This window comes from Ursus americanus, chromosome 5 (genome assembly GCF_024610735.1).
Source record: "Ursus americanus isolate L20-20 chromosome 5, mUrsAme1.1.p, whole genome shotgun sequence".
In the NCBI taxonomy this organism is placed as follows: Eukaryota; Metazoa; Chordata; class Mammalia; order Carnivora; family Ursidae; genus Ursus; species Ursus americanus.
Window position 1 is genome coordinate 85,356,727 of NC_142131.1, and position 20,442 is coordinate 85,377,168.

Genomic DNA, 20,442 nt, shown 5'->3' on the forward strand with positions numbered 1-20,442 from the left:
CATTGTGAAAAACATTTTGAAGGCTCCTCCTAAATTAAAATTAGTAATGTCATACAATCCAGTAATTCCACTTATTTGTATTTCCTCATAGAAAATGAAAACAATAATTTGAAAAGATACACCCTTATATTTATTGCTGCATTATCTATAACAATCAATATAGGGATGCAACCCCCGTGTCCACCGATAGATTGATAATGGTGTGTGTGTGTGTGTGTGTGTGTGTGTGTGTGTGTGTGTGTGTGTTGCAATATTACTCAGCCACGGGAAACAATGAGGTCTTGCCATTTGCAACAACATGGATGGAAGGTATTATGCTATGTGAAATAAGTCAGACAAATACAAATACCATATGATTCCACTTATATGTGGAATCTAAAACAAACAAAAAACCCAAAAGTACATACTTTCAAATCCAGAGAACAAACTGGTGGTTTCCAATGGGCTGGTGGTGGGAGAATGAGCAAAATATGTCATGGTGATTAATAAGTACTAAATTTCAAGTTAGAAAATTTTAAGTCATGGAGATAAAAAGAACAAAGGGAATATAGTCACTAATATTCTAATAACATTGTATGGTGACTCTGCTTATCACAGTGAGCACTGAGTAATGTATACAATTGTTAATATGTTGTACACCTGACAGTAATATTGCACTGCCTGTCAGTTTTATTTCAATAATAGTCTAATTTATTTTCCTAAAGGAAACCTCAACCTGGATAAAACAATACTTCTTGGAAAAGGAACGTCTTTGTCTGTCTTTTGTTCTACTCTTAGATTAGGGTGATGTTCAGTCAAAAATTAGAAGAAGCATCCACTGTCTTCTTTGTCTCTGTGATGGTAAAATATAATGACAATAATCCTTTTCCACCTTTGTGGGTGCTTTAAGAAACAGTATATATGTTTCCATCTATTTGTTACCAAAGCCTTTTTATTCAAATATTTCTATTAATGCATCTCTTTACTGAACTCAATTGTTTTGTTTCAAACACAATAAGTTGATTGACGATTTAATAACTGATTTCTAAAATAATCTATGTCTCTAAATAGACATTCTGCATAGCTGAAGAAAACTTCAAGCCAGGGACTTTGATTTTCATACTGCTATCTGGTTTTAGATATGAAGCATGACAGTGATATTTTTTGAACTATTTTGATATTAGATACTTTCCCAGGGTCTTCTTTATAGCCCCCACAACTTCCTTGTTTCTCAGGCTATAAATTAAAGGGTTCAGCATGGGGGTGAGGATAGTGTAGATCATGGAGAGACCTTGATCCAGTGCTGGCGTGTGGGAAGAGCCAGGTGTCATGTACACAACTATCGCTGGTCCCAGGTAAAGACTCACTACAATAAGGTGAGAAAAGCATGTGGACAGGGATTTTTTCCTCCCCTCAGGAGAGTTTATTCTGAGAACAGCGAGGAAAATCCGAATATAAGAAGTCACTATTAAGCTAAAGGGGGTGAGTATAAATATGATACTTACCATAAACAACACCATCTCATAATCTGAAGTGTCCTCACAGGATAGCTTCAGGATGGCTGGTATCTCACAGAAGAAGTGTTTTATTTTCTTCAGACCACAAACGGGAAAATGCATGGTGTAGGTGGTTTGAATGAGTGAATTTAGAGCAGCCCCAGTCCATGATGCCACTGCCATTAGCAAGCAGACTTTAGAGTTAATAATGATCCTGTAGCGAAGGGGGTTACAAACAGCCACAAACCGGTCATAGGACATAAAGGTTAAGAGGAGACACTCAGCGCCACCTAGAGTCAGGCAGAAGAACATCTGGACTCCACAGCCAATGCGAGAGATGCTGCGCTTCCCTAAGGAATAGTTGATGACCATCTTAGGAACCAAGCTGGAAATGTAGAACAAATCAATGATGGAAAGCTGGCTGAGAAAGAAGTACATGGGAGTGTGGAGGTGGGAGTCCACCCAGATCAGAAAGATGAGGATGGAGTTCCCTGTGAGGGTAATGAGGTAGACCAGAAGGATGAGGTAGACCAGGAGGCTGGCATATTGGAACTCAGGGAAGAGGCCCAAGAGGATGAAATCTGTAGTGGATGTGTCATTTATTTTTGCCATATCTCAGCTTCATTGGTGGTAGCTGGTGTGTGGTAAGAGGAAAGTATAAGCCATCTGTTAAATCTTATGCCCTGTTATGAGCCTTTGATTTTAGACTTGGTTTATTTTTTCCTATCTATTCTTTCTTCAATATCTTCACAGACCCAAATGACATTTAAAACATCTTGAGAAACTTTGACGTTGGAGAACATATGAAGATTTGGGGAGAGTGGCACACTTGGAGAAAGCATAGAATCTCTGTGTTCTTTCCTACATACATTACCCTACACATCTCTTTCATCTAGATGTTAATCTATATCCTTTACTTTATCTTTTTATAATAAACTGGTAATCCAGTTAAAAATCTTGAAGTTTGAAAGTATTAAACTTTTTATTTGATAACTATTATATGTGATTATTTCACTCCACTATGTAAAATTTGTTTCATATCAACATAATTATAGTACTCACTCAAGAATTTGAAATCCATGATTTGGAATTTCCTGAGTAAAAGAGTCTTCATTATTTTTTGGTCTCACATTTGTTTTTCACTTGTCAAAGAAACCATTTCCCCAAGTGTCTTATATATATCTTTCTCTGCTCTGTGTAATTTATCTCCTTTACCAATCTTTTATAGCCATTGCAGAACTAACCACATATTTTGCATTACAAAATGAAAATGTGGGGTCCCTCTTTGTTCAAAATTATTAAGAATTTCAAAACAGCAAGATCAAAGCAGTAAACTTTGCACGAGACCCTTCTAAGGACAGAACTTTGTATAATTTCATGAATAAAATTCATCCTGATCTTAAGGGATTCAAAATTCTAGAATAACATATCAATCTGACCGTTCTGAACTCATTTCTGTGTTTCCATCAACTTCTTACACACTTTCACCAGCTATCCTGAACACTTTCAATTTATCATGCCAAAACTGATCTCAGTCCCCATCCCTTGCATTTGATTATTTCTGCCATTACCACTTACTACAAACATTCAGGCTTATCTCTTGAAGCCACATTTGATTTCCTCATTTTCTATGTTTAATCAGTTACTTGGCCCAGGTATACTAAACTATCAGGAATCCCTAAGACACATATCTCCTTTCCAAACTTATTATTTCATTCAATTCTACATTTTCAATGCCCATTTTCCTGACTTTCTAGTCTCTTTTTTTCTTTCAAACCATAATCATCTTAAAACACATCTATGATCAAGTCACTCTCTGGGGCAACTTTTGAAATGGTCTCTATGAACTAGTGAATTAAGCTTAACAATACTTATTTTGGTATGTAATACTCAAGTTTGTGACTAGTTTTCTGGCCTTTTTTTTTTCTTTCTTTATAACAAACTTTTCCCCTTACAACAACTTAAACTACAATCTTCTGAAAGGTCACCATGCTTTTCATCTCCATCCATGTACTTGCACAGTTTCACTTCCATTTAAGCTAAACTTTCTCCAATGCAAACTATTAAATGCTTCCAATTATTTAATTTCCTGATCACATTTGAGCATCTTTCTGAAGTTTCCTCAAAACTCCACTGATCCCCTGCCAAATCAAAATGTGATATTTTCTTCTAAATTTTGACAATGCATATTAAACTATCCTACCAGTGGCACATACAGATTTAAACTTTTTGTAAAATATTTGGTTCCAGGGGTGCTTGGGTGGCTCACTTGTTTAAGAATTTGACTCTTGATTTCAGCTCAGAAAATGATCTTAAGGGTCATAAGATCAAGTCCCACATTGGGTTCCATGCTCAGAGGGAATTCAGCTTGAAGTTTCTGTCCCTCTGCCCCTCCCACTCATACTTGCTCTTTCTCTCAAATAAATATTTAAAAATAAATAAATAAATAAGCAAACAAATAATAAATAAATAATTGGTTCCACTTGAATTTCAACCCTTGCAATGAAGAATTAATTAATTATATGCATTTTATAATTCCTATGTAGTGCTCCCTCAATAGAATTGTATAGGATGGATCATAAAATGGATGAGTTTATTAGAAAGTGTTGGAATGTAGATATTTCAAGATTATTATAGTCATGCTAGCATTCACTTTTGCAAAGCTAACTCATCAAAATGAAATATTTATTTACTTGGATAAACCCAACACTCAAGATGTATGTCTGCCTGCTGTCAGAGATCATCCAAATATAGACTTAAACTAATTCATGAGAAAGGGAGTTAGATTCTGAGGATTGATAGAGTAAAGAAAAGGAAGTGGAAATAAATTAATGGTGGTGGAATAATAAGGGGAGGAAGAAATTTTCAAAGAAAAAAGGAAAGGAAAGAGCAGAAGAAAAAAAAAGGAAAGGAAAGAGAAGAGAAGAAGAAAAAAAATGTCAACTGAAATAATGTCCAGTTTTATTCATATATGATACTGTTTATATATAACAAATATTAATACTACAAAAACTTAATTTGTGGGCCACTTTAAAAGCTCTAAGGATTTGGATCATATTAGTCAATTGCCATTAATTATTTATGGAATCTATCAAATGATTAATTGATTTTTTGTTTTAACAAACTATCGTTATGGCTTTGTCTTTGTCAATCAAAGCATTGTCTGTGAGAAGCAAATTTATTCTTTTCTCTTTTTTAATATTTTATTTATTTATTTGACAGAGAGAGCTAGAGAGTACAAGCAGGGGGAGCAGCAGAGGGAGAGGGAGAAGCAGGCTCTCAGCTGAAGAGGGAGCCCGATACTGGGCTTGATCATAAGACTGAATTCATGACCTGAGCCAAAGGCAGACACTTAACCATCTGAGCCACCAGGCACCCCAGAAGCACGTTTATTCTAATATACATGACAGTAAACTACTTTAAAGAATCCGAAAGATGTTCTCAATGTCACAAAACTTAGAATTAGAATTCAAACTGTGAAAAATTTTGACTACTCTTCATGATCTAATTATATCTTGTTTACCAAGAAATGTGAATGTTCTGGGAATACTGGAGGAGACAGTGCTTAGCTAGCTATATGCATACACACAGATCCTTAAAATGGGTGAGACTAATGATTTCATCAGCTCCATACTAACTGACACTCTTGTCCAAAGTTTAGCAACAGAACTGGACTAAATCTTGGAATGCAGATTCTATTTCCAAAAACAGTAGATATGATATTTTTAGTTTGCAAACCTCGCTAGAAGTAGAAATTGTTATTGAAACTAATGGCCATTTTTCACCTGCATATATAAAACAAAAGAAGCCACCTGGCTTTGGATCAATGGTTTTTAATTATGATTGATCTCTGTTGGTTATTTTATGCCATAGTCAAAGGAAAACATGAGGTTGTAATATGTTAAAGATGGAAGAATAATGAAATAACACTGCTAATGAGGGGGGGAAAAAGGAATGAAGTGGGTAGGCTCTTAGCTACAGTTCTGTCCATGTTTTCACTGCTCTGCCCACATCCTCAACCTCCAACATTTTAAATCTGTCAGCAACTAACTCAGACAGAAACTGAAAACCAGGAAATGCTACTTCTAGTATCAGTGGCCTTCATGTTCTCTCCACAGAAACCTGAGAGAGTTCTCACCTGGCTGCTTTTGGTAGAAAACATTTTTAGAATATTCCCCTGATCTGATCAAAAGCTGAGTTCAGACTTATCCAAAATAATAGAGAAAGGACCCAAATTAATAAAATTATGAATGAAAAAGGACAGGTCACAACCAACACCAATGAAACTGGAAGGATTATTAGAAACTTTTATCAATAGTTTTATGCCAATAAACTAAGCAATCTGGAAGAGATGGAGGCCTTCCAGGAAACCTATACTACCAAGACTGTAAAAGGAAGAAATTGATTTTTTAAACAGGCCAATTAATTATGAAGAGATTGAGTCAGTGATAAACAACCTTCCAAAAAAACAAAACTCCAGGCCCGGACAGTTTTCTTGGGGAATTCTACCAAACATTCAAAGAAGAAATAATACCTATTCTCCTAAAGCTATTTCAAAAAATAGAAACAGAAGGAAAGCTACCAAACTCATTCTATGAGGCCAATATTACCTTGATTCCCAAAGCAGGCAAAGACCCATCAAAAAGGAGAATTACAGACCAATTTCCCTAATGAACATGGATGCCAAAATCCTCAACAAGATCCTGGCTAATAGAATCCATCAGTACATTAAAAGGATTATCGATAATGACCGAGTGGGATTCATCCCTGGGATGCAAGGGTGGTTCAACATTCACAAGTCTATCATTGTCTTAGATTTTATCCATAAAGAAAAATTCAAAAATCATATGATTCTCTCAATAGATACAGAAAAAGCATTTGACAAAATAGAGCATCCTTTCCTGATTAAAACCCTTAAGAGTGTAGGGATAGAGGGTATATTCCTCAATCTCATAAAAACCATCTATGAAAAGCCTACAGCTAATATCATTCTCAATGGGGAAAAGCTGGAAGCCTTTCCCTTAAGATCAGGAACACGACAAGGATACCCATACTCGCCATTATTATTCAACATAGTACCAAAAGTCTTTGCAACAGCAATCAGATGACAAAAGGGGATTAAATGTATCCAAATCGGCAAAAAAGAAGTCAAACTCTCTCTGTTCACAGATGACATGATACTTTATATGGAAAACCCAAAAGAATCCACTCCCAAACTATTAGAGGATATGGAGCAATTCAGTGATGTTGCAGGATACAAAATCAATACTCAGAAATCAGTTGCATTTCTATACACGAACAATGAGACTGAAGAAAGAGAAATTAGGGAATCCATCCCATTTACAATAGCACCAAAAACCATACGTTACCTTGGAATTAACTTAACCAGAGATATAAAGGATCTATATTCTAGAAATTACAGATCACTCTTGAAAGACATTAGGAAGGCACAAAAAGATGGAAAAATATTCCATGCTCATGGATCAGAAGAATTAACATAGTTAAAATGTCCATGCTACCCAGAGCAATCTATGCTTTCAGTGCTATCCTGATCAAAATACCGATGACATTTTTCAAAGAACTGGAACAAATAGTCCTTAAATTTGTATGGAACCAGAAAAGGCCCTGAATTGCCAAGGAACTGTTGAAAAGGAAAAACAAAGCTGGGGGCATCACGATGCTGGATTTCGAGCTGTACTACAAAGTTGTGATCACAAAGACAGCATGGTACTGGCACAAAAACAGACATATAGACCAATGGAACAGAATAGAGAACCCAGAAATAGACCCTCGGCTCTTTGGGCAACTAATCTTTGATAAAGCAGGAAAACACATCCGGTGGAAAAAAGACAGTTTCTTCAATCAGTGGTGCTGGGAAAATTGGACAGCTACATGCAAAAGAATGAAACTTGACCACTCTCTCACACCTTACACAAAGATAAACTCCAAATGGATGGAAGACCTCGATGTGAGACAGTAATCCATCAAAATCCTAGAGGAGATCATAGGCAGCAACCTCTACGACATCGGCCAAAACAACCTTTTTCACGACACATCTCCAAAGGCAAGAGAAACAAAAGATAAAATGAACTTGTGGGACTACATCAAGATAAAATCTTCTGCACAGCCAAGGAAACAGTCAAAAAAACTACGAGGCAGCCCACGAAATAGGAGAAGATATTTGCAAATGATACTACAGATAAAAGACTGGTATCCAAGATCTACAAAGAACTTCTCAAACTCCATACACGAGAAACAAACAAATCATAAAATGGGCAGAAGATATGAACAGGCACTTTTCCAATGATGATATACAAATGGCTAACAGACACAAGAAAAAATCTTCAAAATCATTAGCCATCAGGGAAATTCAAATCAAAACCACACTATGATACCACCTTATGCCAGTTAGGATGGCAAAAATTGACAAGGCAAGAAAAAACAATTGCTGGAGAGGATGTGGAGAAAGGGGATCACTCCTACATTGTTGGTGGGAATGCAAGTTGGTACGGCCACTCTGGAAAACAGTGTGGAGGTCCCTTAAAAAGTTAAAAATTGATCTACCCTATGATCCAGCCATTGCACTACTGGGTATTTACCCCAAAGGCACAGACGTAGTGAAGAGAAGGGCCATATGCACCCCAATGTTCATAGCAGCATTGTCCACAATAGCTAAATCGTTGAAGGAGCCGAGATGCCCTTCATCAGATAACTGGATTAAGAAGCTGTGGTCCATATATACAATGGAATATTACTCAGCTATCAGAAAGAACGATTTCTCAACATTTGCTGCAACATGGATGGGACTGGAGGAGATAATGCTAAGTGAAATAAGTCAAGCAGAGAAAGACAATTATCATATGATTTCTCTCACCTATGGAACATAAGAACTAGGAAGATTGGTAGGGGAAGATAGGGGTAAAGAAAGGGGGGGTAAACAAAAGTGGGAATGAAGCATGAGAGACTATGGACTCTAAGAAACTAACTGAGGGCCTCAGAGGGGAAGGGAATGGTGGAATAGGATAGGCTGGTGATGGGTGGTGGGGAGGGCACTTATTTCATGGTGCACTGGGTGTTGTACGCAGCTAATGAATCATCGAGTTTACGTCGGAAACTGGGGATGTACTGTATGGTGACTAACATAATATAATAAAAAAACATTAAAAAAAAGAATCAGGAAGCATAACTTGGCACAGACAAAAATGAAGAAATCCTAACCATATTCACATTGTGAAAGGCTGAAAGTTAAAAAGGGAGGAGACTGCTTCAGAGCAGATTTAGAGGGCAAGAAGGAGGTCCATGAGGCAATTTTTAATCCAAGTGAGCATATAGCTTCCTATCAATGGAGATATTGCACTGAAAAAACATGGAGTATGTGCTTTCATTTGGCAGAAAGATTCTATTGTAACTTGATTCAAAAGATGGGCATAGCGATCATCCCAGGCCTGAGCATGAATCATATCCTAACTTCAAGTTGGGTGGGAGAAGTAACTTCAAATATCTCTACTCAACCAAATATGCACCCCTTAGAAAAAAAAAAAAGAGAGTATTTGTAAATGTCAGGATGGAATAAATGTTTTTTTTTTCCATTTGTGATATAGTGTAACAGATAGTAATTTAAGTAATTTTTTTTTTTAATTTTTGTTGTGTTATGTTGGTCACCATACGGTGCATCCTTGGTTTTTGATGTGGTGTTCCCTGATTCATTGTTTGCGTGTAGCGGCCAGTGCTCCATGCAGTATGTGCCCTCCTTAATACCCATCACTGGCCTATGGACTCTGGGGAAAAAAATGAAGGGTTCAGAGGGGAGGGGGATGAGGGATTGGGATAGGCCAGTGATGGGTAATTTAAGTAAGTTTTGAAGTTAATTTCATCCAATAAAATCATGCCAATTTTATTTTTTTTAAAAAAAGAAAGCTGAGTTCCTCTCCAACTCATTGTAATCTCCCCTGGAGGGAAATCATGATGGGTGTGATAAAGAGAGCTTCTTCTCATTATTCCATTAAGTAGAATGAGACCCTGGAGCCTGGTGCCTCAGGAGACCTAATAGGGGCAGAGGATGGAATGGGACACAGAATAATTCCAGAGATTGTAGAAGTTATCCAATCCAATCTCTCACCAAATAAGCTGATCCTTGTATCAACAGACCAAGGAAAGTAAATGATTTACTTACCAAATACTAAGTAAAACTAAGAATGTCACAAATACTAATTCAAGAAATAACTGGATAAGATTAGTACTATCTCCACCTTGAAGAAGTGGGATTAGGTGATTTTCCATACAGCTATTAGGGATCAAATTCACCTTTTAAATCAGGACTATGATCAGCTCTACAGTCAGCTTCTGCTGCCTCTAAAATGCCAATGGAGTTCAGGGATGCTTTTCTCTTTAGAAATCCTGTCCAAAAGGACCTACAATGAGCAAACCATCCAAATGCTAAAGAGAACAGGGTGGAGAGCCAAAGCCCAACCAGAATAAAGTGTGCTACAGGCTGGTTAGAAGCAGCAAATACTTAAATAGTGATGTTGGCAGAGCAGGGAGGGGATGGTGCAAATCAACACAGCACTGAAGTGAGTCAAGAATACAATTGGAGAGGCTGCAGAAATGCTGATAAGGGGCTTGACAGGTGGCTGAAGAAACACAGTATTGTGCCAACATAAGGAATCGTTAGTTACTTAATATTTATAAGTCAACAATTTTTCAAGAAGTCCTTTGTAATGTTTCATTATTCTCACCTCTTTGGATTTTAATTTCTACTCGTACATCTGTCTCCACCTCTAGCCCACAAGTTTCTTGAGTGCTGTGGTAATATCTTATTTATCTTGATACTCTTTATGTTCAGAATCACCCCTGGAACATAAAAGTTACTACTAAATGATAAAGAATGGATAAATCACAACTCTATGAAGAAAATATTATTATCTCTACTTTTCTGACAAGGAAGTTGATGAAATAGTCACAGATTTGCCCAAGTATATGACATATCCTGAGTCCCTAGTCTGTGCTGTCATGATTCCATGTTTCATTTCTATTTAGAAGAACAATGAGCAGACAATGGAAACACCAGAAATATGGCCCAAGGTTTATTCGTGCTGTCAAGGTGACCTCACATGATTCATTTGCTGCTATACTGTAAAATACAGCATGGGAAGGATATAAAGTCTCCTTGTTTTGTTTGTTTGTTTGTTGTTTTCTTTTTTGCTTTTTTACTTTAAATCTGGTAATGTTCTAACATAAAAGGTGGAAGAGATTTTTCATTTTGGCAAAATTAGAGCTACTTACAGGAGAGGCTGAAAATAAAGTGCAAGTTGACTTATTATTGATGCAGCCATTCACATATTTTTACCTCTACCCCCAAACCCAAACTAGTCATCTGTGTCAAATGGTTGGAATTCCACACATTATAGAATGTTTATAATAATTAGAAAATTCCAAAAAATGACCAACCTTAGGTGATTGTTCTAGCAAGTTGATACATTTTATTCAAGTCCAGCCAATCTTTCCTATTGTATATTCTTGTTTCCAAAATTCTTTTCACTGGGTGGTGACTATTCTCACAAAGAGGCACCAGCAACTCTAAGAAATAAAAATGCACATATTTAATATGATATTGACAGAGATCAACACATCTTTATTTCCATTGGCTCAGAGGCTGGACCCTGAGGCTGGTGTGTGACTCAAAATAAAGATTATATGTGAGCTGGATTTGAGGGAGAACAAATGAGGCATTTCATAAAAGGAAGCCAACTGAATTCATGTTGTGTTAAAGTGATGACTCTGGGCCTCATTCCAAATGCCTTGTGGGAGTTCTGTCTCTTCAATTTAATTAGCTGTACATCAAACTTGCCTTAACTCTCAGAATATTCTCACAGATGTATCTAAAGGAAAACACCCAATTTTCCCACTGGACCCTAGAAAATTCATACAGTATCACTTCCCTTAGGATTCCAAGTCTGTTCTAATCTTCAGGATTCTCTAGGGACTTTTTCTTGTGGATTAGTAGAAGACCTATTGATTCATTAAATATACTGTGAAATTATCTAAATAAACACTATTTTTTCTATTATAAGTCAGTACTATAAAAAATACAAGTCAATACATACTAAAAGAATAAATCCTTATTAAGAAATTGTCCCAAGAGAAGATAGTCTACTCCACCAGAAACCTGTTAGGACTAATATATTAACTCAGTAAAGTTGCAATACACAAAATCAATATAAAGAAAACTTGCATTTGTATACACTAACAATAAACTATCAGAGAAATTAAGAAAAAATCCCATTTATGATTGCATCAAAAGTAAAAAAAAATACCTTGGATGAAATTTCATCAAGGAGGTAATAAGTGTCTACAATGAAAATTATTGGGCATCGGTGGAAAAAAATATCCAATCATGTATGAGAGGAAATAATACTGTTAAAATGTCCATATTACCCAAAGCAATATACAGATTCAGTGGAACACTTATCCAAAAAGTTTTTAGTTAAATTCCAGTTAGTTAACATACACTGTACTACTAGTTTCTGCTGGAAATATAGTGATTGAACACTTCCATACAACCTCTGGTGCTCATCACAACAACTGCACTCCTTTATCTTCGTCATCTATTTAACCCATCCCCCCCTCCAATTTCATTCTGGTAACCATCAGTTTATTCTCTAAGTTAAGAACCTATTTCTTAGTGGCTTCTCTCTCTCTTTTCCACTTTGCTCATTATTTTTGTTTCTTAAATTCCACATATGAGTGAAATCATATGGTATTTGTCTTTCTCTGAGTGACTTATTTCACATACACTCTAATTCCATCCATGTCTTTCCAATGGCAAGATTTCATTTTTTTATGGCTGAGATATATTACTTTATATATCTGTATCTATATCTGTATCTATCTTTATCTGTCATCTATCTGTCTATCTACCTTCTATCTATCTATATATCTCTCTCTCCCTATCATCTATCTATCTATCTATCTATCTATCTATCTATCTATCTATCTATCTATCTATCATCTATCTATCTATCTATCTATCTATCATCTATCTATCTATCATCTATCATCTATCTATCATCTAGCTATATCTCTACAGTGGCTGCACAAGATTGTAATCTCACCAAAGGGTATGAGTGTTCCTTTTTCTCCACATCATCGCCAACACCTATTGTTTCTTGTGTTGTTGATTTGAACCATCCTGACAGGTGTGAAGTGATATCTCACTGTAGTTTTGATTCACATTTCCCTGATCATCTGTGATATTGAGTGTTTTCATGTGTATCATGGCCATCTGTATGTCTTTCTTGGAGAAATGTCTGTTCCTGTCTTTTGCCTAATTTTAATTTGATTATTTATTTTTTGGTGCTGAGTTTTGTAAGTTCTTCATGTATTTTGGATAAAAACCCTTTATCAGATATGTCATTTGCAAATATATTCTTCCATTATGTAGGTTACCTTTTAGCTTTGCTGATTGTTTCTGTAACAGTGCAGAAGCTTTCTATTTTGATGTAGTCACAACAATTTATTTTTGCATTTGTTTCCTTTGTGTCAGGAGACATATTTAGAAAGAAATTGTTACAGTTGATGTCAAAGAAGTTGCTGCCTGTTTTCTCCTCTAGGATTATGATGGTTTCAAGTGTCACATTTAGGCACTTAATCCACTTTGAGCATATTTTTGTATATGGTTTAAGAAAGCATCCCAGTTTCTCTCATTTGCATGTTTCTGTCTGGTTTCCTTAATACTTGTAAATGGGATTGATTCCCTAATTTCTCTTATTGCCGCTTCTTTCTTGATGTATAGAAATGCAACAGGTTTTTGTACCTGGATTTTATATCTTGTGACATTACTGAATTCATTTTTCAGTTCTAAAACTTTTTTGGAGGAGTCTATTGGGTTTTCTATATAGAGTATCATGTCATCTGTAAACAGTGAAAATTTTTCTCCTTCTTTATTGATTTGGATGCCTTCTATTTCTTTTTGTTGTCTGATTGCTATGGCTAGGACTTCCAGTTCTAGGTTGAATAAAAGCAGTGAGAATGATATCTTTGTCTTGATCCTGACTTAGGGAAAAAGCTCTATTTCCCCAATGAAGTTAGTTTTGAGTTTTTCATATACGGCCTTTATGATATTGGAGTGTTTGTTCTAAACCTACATTGTTGTGGTTTTTGTTGTTGTTGTTTGTTTGCTTTTTATCATGAATGGATATTGCACTTTGACAAAGTCATTTTCTGCATCTATTGAAAGGATCATTTGGTTCTTACTCATTCTTTTTTGATATGATAAATCACATTGATTGGTTTGTGAATATGAATCACACTTGAAACCGAGGAATGAATTCAATTAGCTTATGGTGAATAATTTTTTAATGCATTGCTGGATTTGATATGTTAGTATTTTATTGAGAATATTTGCATCCGTGTTCTTCAGGGATATTGACATGTAGTTTTCTTTTTAGTGTTGCCTTTATCTGCTTTTGGTATCAGGGTAATGATGGCCTCATAGAATGAACATAGAAGTTTTCCTTCACTTAGTATTATCTCCTCCAGTCCCGTCCATGTTGCAGCAAATGTTGAGAAATCGTTCTTTCTGATGGCTGAGTAATATTCCATTGTTTATATGGACCACATCTTCTTAATCCAGTCATCTTTTGAAGGGAATCTCAGCTCCTTCCACGATTTAGCTATTGTGGACAATGCTGCTATGAACGTTGGGGTGCATATGGCCCTTCTCTTCACTACGTCTGTATCTTTGGGGTAAACACCCAGTAGTGCAATTGCTGGATCATAGGGTAGCTCAGTTTTTAACTTTTTTTTTAATGTTTTTTTTTTTATTATATTATGTTAGTCAGCATACAGTACATCCCTGGTTTCTGATGTAAAGTTCGACGATTCATCAGTTGTGTATAATACCCAGTGCACCATGCAATACGTGCCCTCCTTACTACCCACCACCAGCCTATCCCATTCCCCCACCCCCCACCGAAGGCCTCAGTTTGTTTCCCAGAGTCCATAGTCTCCCATGCTCCACTCCCCCCTCTGATCACTGGAGGAGATAATACTAAGTGAAATAAGTCAAGCAGAGAAAGACAATTATCATTTGGTTTCTCTCATCTATGGAACATAAGAACTAGGAAGATTGGCAGGAGAAGAAAGGGATAAAGAAAGGAGGGGGTGGTCAGAGGGGGGACTGGAGCAAGGGAGTCAATTTTTAACTTTTCAAGGGACCTCCACACTGTTTGCCAGAGTGGCTGTACCAACTTGCATTCCCACCAGCAATGTAGGAGGGATCACCTTTCTGCACATCCTCTCCAACAATTTTTGTTTCCTGCCTTGTCCATTTTTGCCATTCTAACTGGCGTAAGGTGGTATCTCAGTGTGGTTTTGATTTGAATTTCCCTGATGGCTAATGATTTTGAACATTTTTTCATGTGTCTGTTAGCGAAATAAGTCAAGCAAAGAAAGACAATTATCATATGGATTCACTCATTTATGGTGCCTGAAAAGGAGGAAGATTGGTAGGAGAGGAAAGGGAAGAAGAAAGGGGGGAGTAAACAGAAGGGGGAATGAACCACAAGAGACTATGAACTCTGGGAAACAAACTGAGGGCTTCGGGGGGGGTGGTGGGATAGGCTGTTGATGGGTATTAAGGAGGGCACGTATTGCATGGTGCACCGGGTGTAATACGCAAGTAATGAATCATGGAACTTTACATCAAAACCTAGGGATGTACTGTATAGTGACTAACATAATATAATAAAAAATATTATTATTTAAAAAAAGAAGTTTTCCTTCATTTTGAAAATAAAATTTTCCTTTAATTTCTATGTTTTAAATAATTTGTGAAGAATAGATATTAACTCTTCTTTATATATTTGGTATAATTCTCCTGTGAAGCCATAAGGTCCTGCACTTTGTATGTTGGGAGTTTTTGTTTACAGAACCAATTTCTTTACTGATTATTGGTCTGTTAAAATAGTCCTATTCTTCCTGTTTCAGTTTTGATAGTTTCTATGTTTCTAGGAATTTATGCCTCTCTTCTAGTTTGTCTATTTAGTTTTACATAGTTTGTCATAATATTTTAATTTCTGTGATGTTTGTTGTTATTTCTCCTCTCTCATTTGTGATTTTATTTATTTGAGTCTTTTTTCTTTTTTTTTTCTTGATAAGTCTGGCTGTATGTTTATCAATTTCAATAATTTTTTCAAAGATTCAACTCCTGGTTTCATTGATCTGTTCTATTGTGTGTATTTTTTTTATTTCTATATCATTCATTTGTTCTCTAGTCTCTCTTTTTTTTAAGATTTTATATATTTATTTGACAGAGAGAGAGACAGGCAGTGAGAAAGGGAACATAAGCAGCGAGTGGGAGAGAAAGAAGCAGGATCCTAGCAGAGGAGCCTGATACGGGGCTCGATCCCAGAACACCTGGATCACACCCTGAGCTGAAGGCAGACTTTTAACAACCGAGCCACCCAGGCATCCCTATGCTCTAGTCTTTATGATTCCCTTTTCATTTGCTGGTTTAGTTAGTTGGTTAGCTTGTTTCTTTGTTGGTTGTTTTGTTTTGTTTTTCCTCTAGCTTCTTAAGGTGTAAAGATTCCTTGTTTGAGATTTTTCTTGACTCTTGAAGTCGGCCTATATTTCTCTAAATTCTCCCTTTTGAACTGCTTTTGTTGCATCCCAGAGGTTTTGGACAATTGTGTTTTAATTTTTATTTGTTTCCACGTATTTTGTAATTTCTTCTTTGATTTCCAAACTAATCTCATTCATTGTTAGTAGCATGTTTTTTTTTTTTTAATCTTCCTGTATTTGTGATGTTTGCATTTTTTTTTTCCTGTTTACTTCTAGTTTCATAGTGCTCTGGTTAGAAAAGATGCATGGTATGGCTTCAATCTTGAATTTGTAGGGATGTTTTGTGGGCTAACATGTGATCTATTCCAGAGAATGTCTTATGTGCACTTGAAAATAATATGTATTGTGCTGTTTTATGATGGAATATTCTGAATATATCTATTAAATTGTCTATTCCAGTGTGTCATTGAAATTGATTATTTCTTGGTTGATTTTCTAATTTAGGTGATCTGTCCATTGTTGTAAATGCAGTGTTAAACTCATATAATATTATTTATTATTATCATTTAATTCCTTCTTATTCATTATTAAGTGTTTTATGTATTTAGATGCTTCTGTTTGGTTGCAAAAATATGTACAATTGTTACATCTCCTTGTTGGATTATTCCCTTTATTATTATGCAGTGTTCTTTTTGTTGTTGTTGCTAGTCTTTGTTTTAAAGTCTATTATATCTGATATATGTATTGCTACTCTGGTTTTCTTTTCTTTTTTTAATTGTATTTATTTAATTTTATTTATTTGAAGAGATAGAACCAGCCAGTGAGAGAGGGAACAGAAGCAGTGGGAGTGGGAGAGGAAGAAGCAGGCTCATAGCAGAGGAGCCTGATGTGGGGCTCGATCCCACAATGCCGGGATCATGCCCTGAGTCGAAGGCAGACACTTAATGACTGTGCCACCCAGGCGCCCCTCTGGTTTTCTTTTGACATCTATTTGCCTCTTGGATGTTTCTCCAACCCATCATTTTCAATCCAGAGGTGTCATTAGGTCTAAATTTGGTCTCGTACAGGCATCATACAGATGGGTCTTCTTTTCTTAACTCATCTGTAACTCTATGTTTTTTGATTGGAGCATTCAGTCCCTTTACATTCAAAGTCATTATTGACAGATATGTATTTATCGTTATTTTAATATTTGTTTTGTGGTTGTTCCTGGAGAATTCCTCTGGTCCTTCCTTGTCTCTTTGAAGTATTGCTGATTTTATTTAATGATGCATTTGGATTTCTTTCTCTTTATTGTTTTCATATAAATTAGTATTTTTGATATATGGTTACCATTAGGATTGTATGGAGCCACTTATACATATAGCAGTCTATATTAAGACAATGGTCATTTAAGTTTCAACACATAGGTTACATATGGAGGGAGGAACATCACAATAACATCAGATGTGTCCACAGAAACCTAGCAAGCCAGAAAGGGCTGGCAAGACATATTCAGGGTTGGAGTTAAGATGGTGGAGCAGTAGAGGCCCCTTTTTCAACTTGTCCCCTGAGTCGAGCTGAATAGGTACGAGACCATCCTGAACATCCACAGAATCAGCCTGAGACACAAGAAGATACATCTGGATCTCTACAAATGGACATCTCCAGCGCTGAGTATTGAGGTATGAAGCAGGGAGCCATGAAACAGAGCACAGACATCAGAAGATAAATGGAAGGGGGAGGGAGCTGCCATGTTAGGGAGCTGGGAAACGTAGCTACCTGCACGTGGGAGCTAGCAGACTTGTGGACTAGCACCCACAAGAGAGCAGACTGAGACCTTGAGCTGAGGAACGTGTGTGACCAGACTGAAACGGAGCTCTGGTGTGCTCACTGGAACCAGACTGAGACTGGGAGCTCCAGAGCACATGGGGGCAGCTGGTGGCTGGTGGCTGGCGCTGTTAGAAACACAAAGGACAGAGACGTACCCACCCTAGAAGTGAGGGCTGGGATGACGGGTGCGGGGCGCACATCCCGGGACACTGCAGGGTTGAATAGCACCAACAGAAACAGAATTAAAGTGGCCAGAACATCAGTGGAGAACTGTCCACGATCCCTCTGTTCTGAGACAGAGGCTGAGATTCGGCCACTGCTGCTCTGACTCTCAGAAGAGGCACAGCAAACCATCAGGGAAGCTGCCAAAGAAAAAAAGCCTTGAAATACCAGCTCAAAGTGTGCCCATCCCCAACCCCCTCCCAGGGGAGAGGGAGACTCTACCCAAACAGGGTTGCCTGAGTATCGAAGGGGCAGGGCACTCCCCCAGAAGGCAGGCTGAAAAATCAAGAAGCCCAAATCCCTAAGGTCTCGAAAAAACAAGAGCACGCTGCCTGGGTCATGGTCAATAATTTGGGCTCTTGACAACTCTGCAAACCCTCCTCATCAGAATGACGAGAAGGAGAAATCACCCCAATCAAAGAAAAGACAATGAGCCTGTGGCCTCTGCCACAGAACTAATGGATATGGATATAACCAAATTATCAGAAATGGAGTTCAGAATAACAATGGTCAAGATGATGTGTAGACTTGAAAAAAGTATTAACGAAATGTTAATGAGAATATAGAATCTCTAAGGGCGGAAATGAGAGCGAATCTGGCAGAAATTAAAAATTCTATGAATCAAATGCAATCAAAAATAGATACTCTGATGGCCAGGGAGAATGAGGCAGAAGAACGTATCAACGAATTGGACGATGGGTTACTAGAAGAGAAAGTTAAAATAGAAACTTGGCTCAAAAATATCCAATCTCAAGAATGTAGGTTACGGGATATTACTGACTCAATGAAACATTCCAATGTCAGAATCATTGGAATCCCCGAGGAGGTGGAGAAAAACAGAGGTCTAGAAGAGATATTTGAACAAATTGTAGCTGAAAATTTCCCTAATCTAGTAAAGGAAACAAACATTCGTGTCCAAGAGGCAAAGCGGACCGCTCCCAAGTTCAACCACGACAAACTTACAACACATCATGTCATAGTGCATTTCACAAATATTAGATGCAAAGATACAGTATTGAAAGTGGACAGGGCAAAGAAATTTCTCACGTACCAAGACAAAGGTATCAGAATTACATCAGACCTGTCTACACAGACCTGGAATGAGAGAAAGGGTTGGGGGGGGGCATTTTTAAAGCTCTTTCAAAGAAAAACATGCAGCCAAGGATCCTTTATCCAGCAAGGCTGTCATTCAGAATTGATGGAGAAATAAAGACCTTCCAGAATTGCCAGTCATTGACTAATTTCATAACCACAAAACCAGCCCTACAGGAGATATTAAGGGGTATTCTATAAAAGTAAAAAGGCCACAAGAGTGATAAGAATAGAAACTCACAATCTATAGAAACAAAGACTTTACTGGCAACATGGCATCATTAAAATCATATCTCTCAATAATCAATCTCAATGTAAATGGCCTAAATGCTTCCATAAAGCCCCACAGTGTTGCAGATTGCATGAAAAGACATGACCCATCCATTTGCTGTCTACAAGAGACTCATTTTGAACGTAAATATATATCCAGACTGAATGTAAGGGGATGGAATACCATCTTTCATGCCAATGGACCTCAAAAGAAAGCTGGGGTAGCAATTCTCATATCAGACAGATTGGATTTTAAACTAAAGACTATAGTTAGAGACACAGAAGGACACTATATTATTCTTAAAGGATGTATCCAACATGTATAGATGACAATTATAAATACATATGCCCCCAACAGGGGAGTAGCAAGATACAAAAGACAACTCTTAACCAGAATAAAGAGACGTATAGATAAAAATATGTTAATAGTAGGGGACCTCAACACTCCACTATCAGCAATAGACAGAGCACCAGAGCAGAAAACTAACAAAGAAACAAGAGCTTTGAATGCCATACTCGACGAGTTGGACCTCATAGATATATATAGAACACTACACCCCAGAACCAATGAATACTCATTCTATTCTAATGCCCATGGAACATTCTCAAGAATAGAACATGTTCTGGGACACAAAACAGGTCTCAACTGATACCAAAAGACTTAAATTATTCCCTGCATATTGTCAGACTGCAATGCTTTGAAATTGGAATTCAACCACAAGGAAAAATTTGGACGAAACTCAAACACTTGGTAACTAAGATCCATCCTGCTCATGAACAATTTGATAAACCAGGAAATCAAAAATCAATTTAAACAATTTATGGAGACCATCAAGAATGAAAACACAATGGTCCAAAATCTATGGGATACTTCAAAGGCAGTCCTAAGGGGAAAATACATAGCCATCCAAGCCTCACTCAAAAGATTAGAAAAATTTAAAATGCAGTTTTTATAGTCTCACCTCAAGAAGCTGGAACAGCAACAGAGGAACAGGCCTAATCCATGCAC

At 37.0% G+C, this 20,442-nt stretch overlaps 1 protein-coding gene across 1 annotated transcript; it reads right to left on the reverse strand.

Moving 5' to 3' along the window:
* Positions 1 to 1,148: 1,148 nt before the first annotated feature.
* On the reverse strand, positions 1,149 to 2,087 carry LOC123791175 (olfactory receptor 2T27-like). The gene has a single exon (XM_045795814.1). The coding sequence runs from the start codon at positions 2,085 to 2,087 to the stop codon at positions 1,149 to 1,151; it is 939 nt and encodes a 312-aa protein (XP_045651770.1).
* Positions 2,088 to 20,442: the final 18,355 nt, after the last annotated feature.